The sequence below is a fragment of the Atractosteus spatula genome, chromosome 2 (genome assembly GCF_055471065.1).
Source record: "Atractosteus spatula isolate fAtrSpa1 chromosome 2, fAtrSpa1.hap1, whole genome shotgun sequence".
Lineage (NCBI taxonomy): Eukaryota > Metazoa > Chordata > Actinopteri > Semionotiformes > Lepisosteidae > Atractosteus > Atractosteus spatula.
In genome coordinates, this window is record NC_142707.1 from 35,769,160 (window position 1) to 35,787,631 (window position 18,472).

General features: G+C 36.8%; 1 protein-coding gene across 1 annotated transcript; it reads right to left on the reverse strand.

Moving 5' to 3' along the window:
* Window positions 1-2,657: 2,657 nt before the first annotated feature.
* Window positions 2,658-16,000, reverse strand: dusp10 (dual specificity phosphatase 10). The gene is made up of 4 exons (XM_088908498.1): window positions 15,671-16,000; window positions 13,507-14,345; window positions 5,707-6,075; window positions 2,658-3,712 (listed from the first exon to the last, which is right to left on the reverse strand). The coding sequence occupies exons 2-4, from the start codon at window positions 14,297-14,299 to the stop codon at window positions 3,447-3,449; spliced, it is 1,428 nt and encodes a 475-aa protein (XP_088764624.1). The 5' UTR covers window positions 14,300-14,345; window positions 15,671-16,000; the 3' UTR covers window positions 2,658-3,446.
* Window positions 16,001-18,472: the final 2,472 nt, after the last annotated feature.

Sequence of the window (18,472 nt, forward strand, 5' to 3'; positions counted from 1 at the left end):
AAATGTCTCTTTCAAAAAATATTAATATCAAAGAATTAATACATGCCAGTCTGTCAAATGATAGGTTTGGTTTGTGTAAATTTAGAGTCAACTGTGATCTGAAGACTTTAGGATCATTCCCAAGAGGCTGAAAACAAAGTCATCTACAGCCAACCACTATAATGAATGAGAGGTATAATCCTCACAGCATGAAAACCCAACAGGTGACTGGTGCAGAGCTCTGTCAGAACCTCATAACTTCTACTGAAGTTCTTTGTCAGTGTATACAATTAGTGATCAGTACACGAACACAGAATCCACACTCAACAACCAGTCTGTCTCCTTGTAGCCAGCAAAACAAAGGTGTATCAAACAGGGTCCTCAGAGCAGGGGAAGAGCTTTGTTCTCTTCAGTAATAAATCACATTTCAGTTGGCCAAGTGATACATGATGTGGATTATGTATGGAAAGCACCTGTTCATTTTCCAATTCTGTTTCTCGAAAAGGGAATGCAGCAGTCATGGCAGTTCAGCTACAGTATGTGAAGGGATCATTACGTTTATCTCCATGTCTTTCGCAGAGAGCGAGTAACTGTTTACACATACACACAAGGATTTCATTCTACCCATCCTTTGATGGTCACAACCGCCAAGTCCTGTTTTATATCATTCTTAATTTCCTAATTCTTCCTTCCTAGCTCCCTAGACACCAGGCAGGCTTCTGAGAGAACAGGAAAACACCAGGATGGATGGATCTGCAAAGCTGCCTTGGTGTTAACCATACTATGTACTGCTGGTGTGCTTTTGAAAGACATGTTGAATCACATCAACACTTCCTCATGGACAACACCCTGAGAAAACAATTATGAAGATTCGTGCAAGAAGTTCTTACATTTGACTGAGAGCATCCACTGTATTAAACAGCAGTATATTCTGGCTCAGGTGACTATGATCCCATTCTTTTTCTGAGCCAGAATGTACAGTAGTCCTCTTCTTTACCTAGAGTCATGTGTGTGCTGGGGGGCAGTTTCTCTGCAAGTCCATTTGCTTTTCCACTGATTCTCATTCTTAAACTAAATTATGAATCAAAGTATGATTGTTTCCTTATACTCTGGCGACCCTTTAATTTTAAACATTTAAATAGTCTTCAAGAAACATGCAACAGTAAATGTACAGAATTCTCAGTCTATCCATAGCATTTATTTAATTTCCAAATAAATTAGCTTTTAAATTTTAAGTAACATTAATTTTTTCAGGATAGAATATATAAACTAACTAGTTGGCTTAGGTTATATCCTTTATTCCTTTGATGACTTCAATTTAAAGCTCTTTAAAATAATGAGCTATTCAGCTGCAATTCATATGCATTATATGGATAAATAGCAACCCATGTTTAGTCAATATCATTAAAAGAATAACTTCAAAATATCAGGGTGCTGATTCTGTGATATTAATAATTCCTTTGAAACTGAGGCCATTAATTTATGTAATTTTAAATGGTTTGAAGCAAAGATTATCCTTTATAACATTATTTTCCATCTTAGTTTAAGTAGAAAAGCTCACTTCAAATTTCACATCTACTGTATCACAGTTGCTTGTCAGTGGGTTTATCCACAGGATGAAACTGTTATCAGTTATTTATGTCACTCTGTGCGTAGTGATGATTTTCCCAGTTAAAATGTTCTGAAGTGCGACTATTACAACTTTATTCCAATTTTCAACATGTAGAATTAAAACTGCCTTGCATTTTATGGATTTAAAATAACCTTCATGTTATTTCTCTGGAAATTACTAGAGTAGAGATATCCCTTACTCATTTCAGCTACAAAGGATTTTCAAGTAGATTTGGCATCATTAGGTGTTTGCGCCAAAGAAGTGGGGTCAAATCAATAGAATGTGTTCCACAGTAAGCTATAATAGTCTTCAGACATTCTGTACACCACTGTTGTACAAATAGAACAATTTACCATTGCAACCGAAAAAAGGCTTCTTACCCTATAAATGAATTAATATAATAAAACTGCATTATACCTAGGGAATATTATTCTCAGAAAAGTAATATTTCTGTGTGCTGCAACAAGCTGTCAACCACAAATTAAGATTTCCTAAAGGCCTGCATTGCTGCTTTATCTTTACATATTAAGAATAGAATACAGGTGTCATAAATTATCACACTTGTCCAAAAATAAGACAATCACACATGCAGGGGTGCACTCATAGCCTCCTAACAGTTGAAGTATCTCAAATTAATTATTGCAGATCTAATACAATCAAAGGAACAGCTCTAGAAAAGGGATTTGAAATACTAGAAAAATTAACAAGGACAAAATAAGAACTAGAAAGCATAACATAAAATCCACTATGGACAGATGAGCTAGAGACTACAGCGCTTTACTTCTAGTGTATCTTTCTTTACAAGTTAAGGGTTTGATTTCAACATTTGGTGATTGTTCTATTAATCCAGCTATAATCCAACTTTCTTACAGATATTTGGAAGAGACATGCATGAACTTTAATGGACGCACTTCTATAACGCAGACACAATCTGACAATACTGCTAGCACACACTGCACTAACAAATGCATGAAAAGGAATTAAACATTGAGCACAGGTTTCAATGATCATGTATATGAAGAAGACTTAATTTGTGAAATTACTGAAATACACAGACAAATTTGAATGGTTTCATGTTTTTTATAGAATAAACAAAAGGAAATTATACAGACAACAGTAACACACTAATACGCTGTGGCATTTTTTCTTACATTCTGATATACATTTGCACCAGTTTTATGGCACTGTATTCAGAATTAAAACAAAACCAACAAAAAATGATTTTTCGTTATTTGTTTTAAATTACCACTGAGCTGGAAGGGTCACCACTCTATTTACAATTTAACTTCAGCTCCACTCTACAATTATTGCACAGTAAGCCACAGAGGGCAAGTAATGGTCTGTTCCCCAAAGTGTCTGAACCCCATAGAAAATAGGACAATAGCATAAACACAGCAAATAAAGAAGTCTCTCATACACTTTGTGTTCAATCACATAGGTTTGCCTTCTTTGTTGTGCCCACACAAATTTGTGGCCATAGGATGCAGTAAGGAAACACAGGGCAGCCTCACTGCTGAAATGAAGAAACGTGAGTATCTAGGTTTGCATATTCTTCTGTCTATGAACCTGCACAGACAGCCACACTCAGGACAACTAGTTCTCTACAGTGCCATTTGTATTCCCAGTTATTGGACAGTTCAAAACAATAGTAGGATGCATTTCCTACCAACTACAAACCCATTTCCCTTTAATCGAAAGAGCCACTGCCGTTTATCCAATCTTTGTCCTTGAAGTTTGTGAAACCTCTCTCTGAAGCACCAAAGTTCAAAGTGCCCTGAAAGTGCTGACAAGAGATCCTGCAGCATATTCCTGCCACAGACTTAGTATGCCAACTGGAAATGACCACCCCCCTCATTTACACAATTGTCTCTACTCCTATCAGCTTTGGTGTAAGGATTCTGGGAGTAACACCATTGTTGAGATCTTCTTCAAACTCCAACAGCTGTCCCATGAAGTTGAGATTTGGAGATATAATTGGTCTCCTTGTCTTAACAAACTTGTATGCATCCGTCATAGTCATCCGTGTGTGCTTCATCAAGTATGCTATTACAATGGTGGCTGATCGGGAAACACCAGCTTGGCAGTGAATGAGGAGCCCCTTTCTGCTCTGGTGTGCTTCCTCTGGAAAATAAGAAAAATGAGAAGATATTAAATTCCATTAAGAGAAAAACAAAACTTAATAAATAGTTTATTAAAACCAATAAAATTAAAAATAGAAAAAAAAACATACTCTATCAACTTGTTGTGGTAATTGTCCAAGATAAGCAGATAAAGAAATGACAACTTTTTGTGATTCATATATATATAGAAGGTATAGTAAATTCACTATCAGTAATCCTAGGCAGGAAATACAAGAGTTACTTTTAGTACAGTGTGTTTGCCATAACTATGCCTGGACGGGAACCGGTTCTACAATATCCTGTAGGACTCTCTCACATTCGCTTATATATTTTTTCTCTTACATAGTAGACTATTATTCCACATTTAAAAAACAACAGTTCATCCCATCTACTCAAACAAGATGCATGCTTCTGCAGTGCCTGAAAGAAAAGATTGATCCATGAAACGCAGGAAAAACAATCTAATCTGTATAACTGAGACATGTATTAAAAAACTCCACTTCATTTCACATTGACCAATACACTGCATTTTTAAACAAAATGTTTACTGCATTACAATAATATTAATCTAATGGTTTGGGAAAATAAATGTGTATACTATGGGTCAAAATATTTACAATAAAGGTCTACTAACACTACATTGTAAATTATACCATACTCTTTATATTTATTATTTACCATTTGAAATATGAAATTGAGGGGCTTAATCACAGCTATTTTAAATCTAAAATACATTGTGTAACTGGCATATAATTTAAAAGATTCTTTAAATCCCAAATCTTTAAGAGGAAAAGGGAAAGAAATAGAATTATTTTCTTTGTCATGGTTTTCTGTAACAATTTGCATAATTAGTAGCTTTCACCTATATTATATATTATATTGTTGTGACAGATCAAAATACCAACAGACTCTGATACAGACTTAGATACACTAGACACTTTGAGTCTTCTGTATATTCTGAGAACAGTACAAAAGAAAATCAAATATTTCCCTCCATTAAATAAAAGAACCTTCAGACTGCTACTATTTCACTCAGCTCAAGCAACAACTTTTCATTTTCCAGGGAGGATCTCAAGTTAAGATTAATGGAAAATACTGTCATGCAGACTCATAATTTAGTATATTTTGAATTACAACTAAATAATGACTGTCATAATGTGATATTTTTAACATAGCCTAGTCTTTCAAAATTAAATCTGCAATCTTATTCTCACTCAACCCCTGCAGTACTTCACTCTGTATTTCAAGAAGAGTAAAACAAGGGTAAAACAAAACCACAGCGTATATTATTAATCTCATCATCTTTTCAAACAATAAGGGAAATGCAACTGACATTTGTCATTAATACAGAGCAACCATTGTCTGCAGTTAATGCTGTAAAAGATTATCTGACACTCATTTTCTAAAAGCATTCAGACATAAAATATGTTTCTGCTCCTCTGAAATGGGAAATTGTTATTTTAAGGAGTAACCCACTAATATTCTATCTCAACAGGAAGAACTTGTAGGATGTGAGGTGTAGACTTCACACAAGACACACCCCACCCTAGAGCTCTACAGCTGCAGGACTAGAACCTTGACAGAACAGGAGAAGCAGCAAGACAATAAAACAGCATAAAAAGCCTTGATTATTACTTTTAAAACACCAAGAAGCATATGAATGCATAATTTGGGTCAAGCAAATTTATATAATATACTGTATATAAAGACTATGGGAATATACAGTAAGGCAATTTGACTGCAGTGTGTACAGAGCAGTTTCAATTCATGAATATGACTATATAAAAATCCATAATAGAGAAAGTAGAGCCATACAGATACATTTTATTAAAGCCTTTTATGAGAGAATAAGGCAATGTGTTATCTCACACCTCTTATTCCTACTCCTGTTAATGTAAAAAAAACATAGAACTGTAAAATGGACAAATGAATGAGAATTTTGGCCAGCTCCACCCAAGATACATTCTTATCAGGATGAAAAAGATCCTTACGCACCGATGAATTCAAACGCCTCTTCAAAGTACTGCCTGAGGTTCTGCTTGTTGCTGTCAGTGGCGGGCAGCCGCTTGTAGTTGAAGAGACCTTTCTCATAGTGGTAGAGAGGCAGGTGAGTGGTGACGTTGATGATGTAGCCGATGTTCAGCTTCTGCATCTTCTCCAGGTCCTGAGCGTCATGCTCGTTCCCCAGGTAGAGGAAGGGAAGGATGGGGGTGAGCTCCGCGTTCTCGATGTCGGGGGTGGAAGGCAGCGAGTGGGGTATTCCTCCCGACACAGCCGAGGCCCCACCGGAGTCCAGGCGCTCGTGCAGCTGCAGGGAGTTGTCACACAGGTTCTCGTGGTTCTGCCTGAAACTGCTGAGCCCACCTGCAGGACAAAACACCCATCACTTTTCTGCTCCTTTGTGGGTTAGCTGGCAAATAGGAAGGAAATTCCTAGCAGGAAAACTGTCCCGAGGAAAACAAATGAAATAACAGACAAATCGATTCTTGATATACTCATATTCTAAATGTAGCTTCGTGTGAGCTGTGAAATAGAACAACATGGGGGGGGGGGGCAAGAACTGAAACTAGGGTTTAAGAAGACCAGTTTAGAAATGTTGTGCTAGTAATGAGTTAAACAAAAGAGACGCTTTTTTGAGACATATATAAGCCAAACTATGAAGACGTACAAAAAAATATTAACTGTACAATTTCCCCATGCAAACCTCACTACAGGCGTTTCTTACCCAGTTGTCATATTTCCCATATGGTTTCTGAACCGTGTTCGAGCTAAGTAACAGTATAAGACATACAGTAACAGATGGATGGGGTAGATGCTAAAAGCACTTCTGGCTAGATCTCGGGTAGGGTATGTTTGTTTATTTCTTTTCATACTACACTTACTTCTGTTTCTCATATACACAATAATATCTGTTCACTGCTATTAATTGCTTTGTCAGCAGTAGTACTCAAACACCAATTCATGGCTGTACATTGGGCACATTTAGTTAAAAGAAATGTAATTCAAGCACATGCTATGCTTGAATAATGTGTGAAGACTGTATCCAAAACTAGAAGCTTTTTTTTCCATTTTAAGGAGATGTATTTGGAGTTGATGCAGACCTATTTAGTTAATATTCCATCTTTCTTTACTATATGTAATACTAAACTTCTACCGTATTATTTCAACACTGAAATATTAATGTGATGTTTTATCTTTTTACTTTCACTTGATACCAACCTACCTTTAGTTTACACTACTATGCCTTTATTACAGAGCTCTCTATGAGAACTCACAGCATTAACTACTTGCAATGCAAACATTTCTCTGTAAGTTTCAAATAAGTTTTATCTAGCACTTCCTTGTAATATACATAATATTTGCATACAGCTTGCAAAGTAGATATTGTCGCTTTTTTTCAGTTAGTCAAATAAGGGCTTTTAAGCACCTGTCAGCATTACATCACCAGCCTTCTCCCCCACCCCCTCCCCATGAGTGCACAGTTGTACTGGAGCACCATAAAACAAAGTAGCTGTTCATGCATTGTCTAGATTACAAGAGCTGATGTCATACTAAGTGATGTCATTGTGTGCCCCCAACAAATCGTCGTGGCAACAAGGCAGGTGGGGAGCTCATATCTGCTAAGGGAGGTGTAGTGTACTTTGAACAAGCCATAAACCATTCTGAAAAACACCTTTCAGCACATAAACAAATGAGCTACTTTGTCAGTTGCTACTTTTATTCCTGTTCCTTTTCCTCAATGGATCTGTGTTTGAATTAAAAAGAAAAGCAGAAGTAAACACACAGCAAACAAAATTTGGTCAATATGCGAAATACCAACTCATTAATATGGTTCACTTTTTACAAATAAGACTTTTTAACATTCTGTACAATGTACACATAAATACAAATAAAAATTCTTTGTAAAATAATTATTCTAAATATCTAAAAGTATACAGCATATCTTTCAAATTTCAGGCCTAACTAAGAATACCCCAAGAAGAATTATTTTACTCAAACATAGTATGAATATGTTGTATTACAGGCAGCACGATAACACAGTGGTTGGCGTAGCTTCCTCGCAGGGCTGTGGCCCTGGGTTCAATTACTGACCTGAGGTACTATCTGCATGGTATTTGTATGTTCCCCCCATGGCTTATGATGCTTATGGTGCTTTTCTTTCAGGTGCACAGCTTTCCATGTTAACTCAATGATGTACTGTATGCACAGTATAGCTACACAATATGAAAACGGTGCCAGTGATTATGGTTTAAACCTACCAGTCCAAAAACATAATGGTAGGCTAACTGATAGGAAAACTGGCTCTGATGTGAGTGTGTGCGTGTCTGAGTCCATCTACACTGTGATGGTCTGGTGTCCATTCCAGGGCGAACCCCACCTTGTGCCCATTGCCATTGTGTATTACAGTACAACTTAGCAAACTTCACTCCTCTGAGGGGCTAGAAAGTATTAATCCTATAAATATAATGGCTCTGTTTATAAATAAAATTACATTTCTATCTTAAATATAACTTTCTAGTAGACTTTTAATCTTATGTCAAAATGATTTTATTTGTATTAATTATCAAAACACATTGGTTAATATAAACAGGTGATTATTAGAAGTGATGATTTTAGCACTTGTTTTTGGTGAGAGACTTGGGAATACATTTTTAATAATCAGTCCACTTTCTGATATCACCTCAGAACTCCATTGTACTTTTATCTTCGTATATTTCCACATATGCAGTGTAAATGCATCAAATGACAAACAATAATTACTTAGAATAGGCGCCATTTCCCCAAATACTCCAAAGCTGTCACAGAAAAAGCACCTGTTAGGCTTTTCCCTTTGTTCATTATAAATGAGTTTACTTAGGAAAGTACCCTTTTCTACTTGGCAAGTTTTCAGTGTTACTTTCACTTTTAATCATCCACTTCCTGTGACAGTCTGTAGATTATCACACTATTGAATGTGTTAAGTGTTTGCTTCTGTCATTCTGGATATTTTAGCCAAAAGCAACAATAGTACAATTTTAGTGGGTAATTTTCCTCTCTCCTAATCTAAGGTCACTGCAACTATCTACAGTATAATAAGGGATCATTCCATGAAGAAAAATGTCTAACATACAGTAGACACTGCAAACTACTACAAATAAAAACATGGTTTTATTGTAAGAAATAGAGGTAACTGTCCCATGGTCTTCCGCCATTCTCGTGTAATTGATATTTTCCCTGTCCTTTTGAATTGCTGTTTTCACCCAAACATGACTGATCACTTCAACTGAAAATAGCCATGCATGGTGACTCGCAATTTGTGGAAAAATGAACAAAGATGTACAGTGAAAAGAACAAAAAAACAGTATCACCAAACAGATCAAATCCTATCTTTTCTATCCAAAAAAGATGAAAGACTGAAAGTAATTCACCTCCCTGCTTTTTTTAGAGCAAAATGTTTTGCAGTCTCACCACTTTAAACTATGTAGGCTTCTGTGGGATAACATAAACAAAGTAACTGAAAGACCAAGGAAAGTAAATTGGTGTAGATTGTGCAGTGCAGGGTAACATTAAACCACATTCAAGGGCTTGTCAAACTCCAGAACCACTGAATTTGATAATTTATGTGTAATTAGCTTGGATATATCAATGAGACATTCAGAACCACATTTCGCAAATTATCCTGAACTAGTTATGCCAAATAAGGTTTTAAAAAACCAGCTGAGGTAAAAATAGGAATTAATGTAGATTAAAAATGTAAATTGGAATAAAATCCTGAAAACTGAGATTGAACAGCAAAACTAATTTTACCAAGTTCTCGAACAAGCTCTCATGCATTACTGCAAAATGGGTATTAATAAATGCCATAGATACAGCTTCCAACATGGATAGTCATGGGTTAAAAAACCCAGACATGACCCAAAAAATAAAAGGTATATACCGTGAATACAGATCAATATTTTTTTAACTAACAATATGCCCAGCAAAAAATAATATAGATTTTATACTCTGGTATCTGTTCTCATTTCTGCAGGTTAGATGGCATTTCAATCAAAATTTTAAAAGAAAATCAAAATGCTAAAGACATACATAAACTGTACTCAAAACAAAATAACAGAAACAAACCACTGAAGAAATAAATTGAGCTACTTTAAAAAGTGATGCCCAAACACTCTTCAATCTAGAAAAAGCAGATAATTATTAACAGGGAACAACACAAAGTCACAATAAAGAAAATTTAATGAACCTCTTCCACTACTATGTAGTCTAAAAACATTTATTTTGTTTGGTATACACAAACTTACATTTCAACATTGCAACCCGCTCTTCAATCTATTATTATTTTCCCAGTTAGATACTTTGCAACCTCTTATATATATATATTTCCCCTCACCCTGTGGTGATTGTATAGTAGGTTAGAGTACAGCTGATGGAAGCAATATTTACAGTGCTATCTATACATCACCCTGCCACAACGAATGACCTATTAGGCTTTGACAAAGACACCAAATACTAAATGCAAGACTCTACAAGCTCCAAGCCACAGATGAAAATACTGTCAGAGATATGCTTTATCAAAGACTTCCAGGCACCTTTCTAACTCCTACTGTTCATATACAATATGTGTAGACAAAACAGCAAATTTTGTATAAACGCGAGTATGTTTGCAGAGATAATGTGGAAGAAAAAGGCAAAAGTGCTCTGAAACACTGAATGGTACAATTCAACACCTATCAAAATGCCGGTCAAGTGAGCACAAGAAAACTGTGTCCAAGAGAAAGGTGGTTTGTCCCATTCTGGCAGCTGCAGGAAGTCTTGTGAATCGAGAGTCCACAAAGATGAATACCGCCTGGCGTCAGACGATACCTTTCACCAGAACAACACTTCATTGTCACACACCCCAGTTCAAGCTGATGTCACAGGGCAGATGTGTCACTCAACAAAGGCAGAAAGATTAAAACTTTCAATCTCTTCTAGAAAACATACAACCACATGCATATACAGTAAATGTTTGCAATTTATCTCCACAGCTGACTAAAGAACATCAATAGTAAAATCCACCCACATCTGTAACAACCATTGACACCAACAGGTTCTTAGGAATTCACCCACATTCCTTTGTCAAAATCACTGTATACAGTTTATCACAAGGCATTCATTCAGTTTGGCTAACAAGGAGAATTTCACTTTTCTTTTTTTTCCAGATTATAATCCCATTTTCAACTGCTCAATACAGCCCAGCAAAAAATCCAAAAGTATGTTTTCAATAGTTGGGTCAAATTCTAATAACGACTCAAAGAGCTGACAAATATAAAAGTATTGTGTTGTTCATACTGTAGAGGTACTTGACCTGGCTAAGGAAATGACAGTGCTGGCTGAAGACCAGGGCTGTCACCATCCCCCTCACTGCTGAGGAATGAGCCAGGGAGGATGCTGCAGCGGTGAAGTTGGTGTGGAGGGAGAAGAGCTAGAAAAGATGTGTGCAGGGAGCATTTATACTTCTGGGGGCGAAAGTATGACATTACAACTTGAGCTCCTCCTGAACTTCCAGTAAATAACACCTTTAAAACATTCACATTTTGCAGCCAAGCAGGATTCAAAGGAACACTGTCACTAATACAGTATGTGTTGTTACACCAAGAGCTCTGAAATTCTGTCATCATTTAAATGCCTTACTTAAATCATGTCTAATAATAATACATTTGATATAGGGCCAACAAGGTTATGAAGAGTTATAAAGCAGCCTGCTTACATGGATCAATTTGCTAGCATTTAAAAAATGCATAATCCTAGATTTTATTAAAATTCTGTTATTATACATGTTAGAGTATACAGTATATAAATTACAATTTATATAATATTGATAAATATTGCAGGCTGTCTCTGGTACAGGTTTGGTTTTTAGTCTTACATATTCAACACTGTTTTCCTGGTTTCATTATTCAAGCTGCAGTTCACTCTACTCTAGTCATAAATGATGCAATGGTTTATTTCGGCAAATATCAGTGAAATGTGCACAATGTCCCAGACATTTTGCAGAAGAGCAGGTTAATTTATTTGTATTTTGAAACTTTAACAACTATTTTTTTTTTACTTTGAACTCTATGAAAAGTTCCATCAATTAAAATCACATCTTTGTCAAATAAATTACACAAATACATCTCTGCCAGTGATCCCAACAGATTTTCACATCTTTATATGAGGATATTCCTTATATGAGAGAAAAAAAACTGATAGCCTCACACATGTAAGCCATCATTTTTTCTAATGTTAATGTTGCTTTTGATGAGATTTCCACTGAATTTCTGGTGAAAAGATTAATCAGACGTGCCATTTGCCTCTTCTCACCTTTGAATTCAGACAGTATCAATCTCAGATTGCCCTTCCATTAAAGGAACTGGAAATTAAGGCAGTAATTTAAGACCAGTGCCAAGGCCTAAAATGCTCTGATCATATTCTCCCAACGTGATACTGCACCACAGAAACAGCAGCAGTGTGCTTGCAGTTCAGTACCAAAGATGGAGAAAATGGCACTTAACCAGATGCAGCAAGGAAGGCTTCAAAGATAGAACTCACTGTTTACAAACACAAACCAGGCAATGGACAGAGCAGTAAATTACACCAGTCTGTATTGCCAAACAGCCAGAGCAAGCTAAATATAAGCATGTAAGCACTTTCCTTCCTGGTCCTCTTAAAGACTTTATGCTACAAGTACACTTCCATTCTAAAGCAACCAAATTAGATTTTTTTCTAACAGCAAAAAGAGAGATATTAACCTTCACTTCAACATGTTATCAAAACTTAAAAACCGAACTCACACATTAAGTGGCTTTTCATTTAAATTATATCCATTCTACAGTATGTGTAATTACCACACCATTTTATGAAGTAGTTATAAAGTATAGAGCAATCTTACATGCAGCGATTATAAATCTGATGTTAAAACATTGAAATTGCAAATGGAAAGGAAGCCTTTCACCATGTACAATCATAAATCAATTTATACTGGATTATATATATACTGTAACTGGATTCCCCTTGCCAGTTCAAAAGGCTGTTTTCTTGGCAACTAAATTTCCTCAGCACACCGAAGCATTGAAATGTCATACTGTATCTCCAGCTGACCCCTGTATATGGTCAATGTTTTGAAAGGTTTATCTTTGATTTATCATCCTACTGAAAACACTGCACAATCACATGGTTCTGAAATATGGATTTTCAAACTTAATTCAAACCATAAACTGCATTCAATTTGTATTTGCATTCAAAACAGACAGTTTTACAGTTTTAAAACTTTAATCCTGCAACCACTGTATAAACTGAAATGTTTTAAAAATACTAAAATACTAAGCACCCCCTTGCTCTGAAGTACTGCACAATGTTTCAGATGTGTAAAGAAGGGACTTAAACATTTTGAAGTCCAACATAATTGCATATTTCAAATGGCAGAAGAGTCTATAAAAGTGCTGCTGAATACTGAGAAATGAAGAGAAATTTGCCATTTTATGGTTGGAATATAACTTACCTTTTATTGAAAAATCACTACATCTCCACTTAAGAAGTGCTTGTAACACCCACCCCACTCCAAATGCCTGTTATACTGTATGCTGCTCTTACAAAATGCTGTAACTACAGTTTCTGAAATGTAGTTTATCTCTTTATCAAAACTTCAAATAAAACATAGAGGTCTACCCTTTCCTTTACACTGACTTCACACAAATCAAGTTGTATACCTCCGGTAAATAAGCTTTTTGGTCATTACTGTGCCATGACTGTACAAGTTTAAAGTGCTTTTAACCACCCTAAAAAAGTGCATACCTTTCAAAACCAGGGGGTCTTTTCCTTCTCTCTTCAATGATTCCAGGACTACATGTAAAGGCTGCGATGGCATCACCCTGCTTGGTTCATTGGTATTCTCATCATAAACCACAATCTCCTTGGAAAAAATCCTTTTGAAGGAGTCCTTGCCTTCTCTACAAGAGATCAAGTCCAACACAGTGATCTTTCCTTGCTGAAGCCTCCGTCGGCTGATTTTGTCCGAGCAGTTGATATGCACTGCCCCTTGAATGTGACTCTTATTGTACTCCATGAACGGCCGACAGTCGATGATGACTGTACCTGGGCTTCCCTGGTGGCCTTTGGGGCATCTGGTCATCCTCTTAGCCAGCTCATTGGGGTAGATGACCCGGACAGGGGACAGGGGTTTACCCAAGCCAGAGGTTGGGCTTCCAATGCCCGTTGGTGCACTTAGTGCCTCATTGTTGTTGACCATTTGGTTGGTGGGCCCAGAGAAACAGACTCCTGAGCTCAGGTTGGGGCTACTGACACTGACTTGGCTCTGGGTCTGGCTGTCTTTCTCGTAAGTGGTCACCGTGCAACAGCTGGCGCTGCTGCATCCACACGACAACGAACGCGTAGAGCCGTTGGATGAGGGCATATAAGTAAGATTGGTCGCCCTTATCTTCACCACAGTTGTGCTGATGACTGTTTTACTGGTGGTGGTGGTGACAGAATCCAGGTAGCTAGTGTCCAGGCAAAGTTTGAGTTCCTGAGGTCTGATTGGCCTTGGCAGTGCCACCACAATTCTGTCGTCTAGAGGAGATGGAGGCATGGGGAGGCTGAAAGCTGGCAATCTATGAAGAACTCAAGAATCCAATCTAGGAGCAATAACAGAAGCCAGTGGCAATTATGTGTTTATCTCTTCCTGCAACACTGGGCAGACATAATTTGGGATTAAAAATCCAATTTTAGAACATGGGACATGCAATTTGTGTTATATGGATTTATTAGTGTCACAAGCACACACCTTTTTTCAATTCATCATTGTTTTCTCTTTACTGGTACAGTATTTTCACATTATGGTACTAAGAACTGTCAAAATGACTACACTTGTTTTAATTATATGTATTATATATTATGTCAAATACATTTCTAATACATGTTTAGTATACATACTGTTCAAGTTCATTTGTTTTTGTAAGGTTGCACAGTACAGCATGCATTTAAAAAATAAAAGGAATCTTGTTTATTATTCTGCCCTGCTCTTAGAGCCAAAAAAGGAGACACCCAGGCATTGAGACTGATTCTAAATTCATAGCATCCCTCAGCAGCTAAATATACGAAGTGGCATTCCGTTTCAGTATCAGACTCAATAAAACTGGCAATTTATTAATGTTAGCAGATTTACTAAAGGGAAAGCGTATTAAGGTCAGATCAGAGTTCAACTTAATAAGCAGAACGTCAGCGAACAACAGCCTGACAAAACACACTTTGTTCTTCAATTACCTTCACCTTTAAAATAACCCTGGATGAAACAAAACAAGATGCCAACACACTGCGGTCCCTTAACACGCTGCTTCTATTAAAACATCAACATGTCAATTTTTGGTATATTTAAACGTTTCTTTTTTTTTAATTAGCCGTGCATTATTTCTCTGCATCACGTCCATCTGATACATAACAGAGATCCTGCAATTTGAAATACACACAATTACATGAAAACTGAAAACATGCATTACATTTAGCAATATGCATGTGGACGTGCAAAGAATACGCACACTTGCATACTATACCTGAGCTATTTTCTACCACAATAAACTATGAAGTTTACTTTTCATCAATTAGAAATGTTATGGAGATTACTAACTTTTTACCCAGATATGAAGTGCATTTTACACAACCATATACAGTATTATACATAGCGGTTAAAATCGATTCCGTTCTTGGTTAAGCTGTCATCGTACTGTATCAATTTAAGAGGAACTACAATGAAAACCTACAGGCAAAAGACTATCTGCCGAAGCTTATAAAACTGCGTAAAGAGAAGGTATGTTTTACACTTACCTCTTATGTAAGGAAGTAAAAGTGTTTAATACTGGCCAGTAACAATAATTCTACAGAGCAGAAAAAAACACTCCTATATAATAACTACATTTTCAAAACTACTACAAATTATATTAAAAAAACGAAAAGTTTCACTTACATTATGGCAAACTGTAGACGTCTATGTGCAGCTGGTTTATACTGTATGTATAACTAATGCGTCGCATTCCTCACGCAGCCTGTCCCATTGCTGTGCATCTGCAACATTTTACTTTCTGCCTTAGCTCCGCGTAATGTAATATACAAGAGGGTCAACCAACCTACAAAAGTGCTCTATTCCGATTGATACGGGTAAGAACCAATCAGAACCCTCATTAATATTAAATATAGAATAATGCAAAAGAAAAGCCAACCCAAGAATGGAAGGGTGGAGTTAGACGGGTGTAAAAAAAAGACAGTTTGTGGAGGACAGTTGAGTGAACAATGCTCCGGGTTCCGTGTATGCGAACAGGGGTGATGTCATTGGCAACCAATCAAAAGGGTCTGAGCCGGCGCTAGCCAGCTGCACTCTATTTACATACGAACCGAAATGCTGCCGCGGATATATGACTACAAGTGTGTTGAACGTGCGGTCAGCCTGTACAAACTGTCCGCAAATTTTGACGTGTTGTAAAAAGAAAAAGAGGATCTTAGCAAGCAAACTGGAAGAATCCAGCTGAGGTCCGTTTTGATGCTTACACAGGCTACGTTTAGTTTCCGTTGTTCTTTTCTTCTACAGTAATATGACTAATACGAATCGATAGTGAGTTTTGTTGGGGAAACTTTTTTTTTATTTTACAGTTTGGTGAAACAACGTAAGTCTAATGGGTAATGTGAAAAAGTATGTTTTCGTACGCACTGTATCGTATTTTATTGCACCGTTTCAGACGTGCACAGGTAAATATTAAGTTAGAAGCGAGATGAAACGGAGTGCTGCAACACTGCACATTCACATTACACCTTCCAGGTCAGCCCCATACTAAAATGAACTTTTGCATTCACTGTTCTGAGTCTAACCGCAGGAGTAGACCCTTCTGTCCCCTTGGTTAGAGGCCTTCCAAACAAAAAAGCACACTTTTCAGAGTGCAGTAAAAGTGACCCTGAAGTCTTCAAAAACGGAAAGGAGCAGATATCATTCGTGGTAAATTTTGTGTTCTGGCAGGACTTGCAGTGTGAAAGTGCCAAACTGGCCGTTGAGAGCATGTTCCAGCTGATAGGACACATGTTTCAGATAGAAGGTCTCACCAGTATCGTAATGCAATCTAATCCTAATGTGAATATAAGCACATATTTTAATAAGGTTATAATAATGCAGTCTATTTGTTGTTACTGTCCAATCAGCAGCAGTTCTAGTTATTTATACTGTAACTACCTAACTGCCGTTGATCAGAGCAACTGCAAATGAAATTTAGAGACGTAGAATGAAATTCTGGGTAGAGTCCTCACAACACAATTGGCTTCAACTCTCGCCCAGAGTACCTCTTGTATGCAGGTCGTATGATCTCCCTGGGTATATCTCGGTCTTCTCCAAGGTACTCTTCAAAAGATGTGCAGCCTAGGTTAATTTATGGCATCCCATCCTCCAATAGGAGACCTGTTACCTGGCAGACCTAGGCTGGACATGACCCAATAAGTGTTTGGCTGGTCCTGTTGGAATAGTTTGGTCTATAAGGTCAAGCAAATCTGTTTATTTTCTCTTGATCCTCTCACATTCCCATCCCTACAGTACCTTCAAACCCAAGTCACCAGCATGTCAACATTATACTGTAGGTATTGCTGACCATGGAACACACCTGTGTTTATTTTTATAACTGAGGGAAGATTTCTTTCTTTTTCATCACTTGCCAGACACAGTTCACAGGTCTGGGATGCATTTTTTTATTTAAAGAAACAAACCTTTGAACTGTGCATAGTTTAAGAGAGAATGGACCAACCTTTGATAGATTATTTTGTTGTCTGGAAACCAGCATTACCCTTCTATGCTGTTGTGTACCTTTTAGTTCTTGTTTGTAGTTGAAGTCTGGTCAAACGAGTGGAAGAGTGAGGGTGGCTTTGGACTGCAGAAGCTCAGAGGCTCAAAACATTTGTAAAAATGACCTTTGAGCTGTCAAAATGTCCTTTAAAGGGATGCATAAAGGCTAATTCCATGCAGAAAAGAAGAAAGATGATGTTTTGGTTGTTGAGCCTTCTTCAATGGTAAAAAAGGCCATTAGTTAACTTTCTTTGGCTGAAACACACTAAATTTTAATATTTACATTTAATATGCATCAATGCATGATGTCATTTAAAATTTTCAAAGTCCAGTACAGGACTTTGAACCTTATAATAAATTAATTACTGAACTGTCTTTTCTTTAATTAACCAAGGTGCTGAAGGTCACTTTGATTCAGGATTGTCTGAATCAAACTCTAGACCTATTATATAACATTTTATAATCTACTAATCATTTTATTGGACATCAATTAATTTCTTGAGTATTTATGGCTCTACTATAGAAACATTTATGGCAAAAATCCATGTAGGAAGTCACAGATTATTTTACCTAGGAATATTGATGGGTATCTTAGTCCCTTTGCATGAAGGTGACTGTTTTATTCAGCAAACTGAGAAAGAGCTTTCTTTTTAGTCAAAATCATTTTGTTATGCAGAATCTTAATTAGGTGGTTTACATTATCCTGCTGAACAGATCTGACAAGGAACTGGTTCTAAAAATCATTCAGAATGTTATTATACCTGAGTAAGTGATGGGTATAACATCTTAACTTAAAGATACATGGTACTTTAAACAATAAGACAAACAAATGTACAAGACCACATTTGTTTAGTCCAGAGGTCTGCAGCCCTATTCCTGCGAGCCACATACAGTACATAGCCTCGAGTAGGTCCATTTTTAATAATATGGTTGCCAAAACTATATGCAATA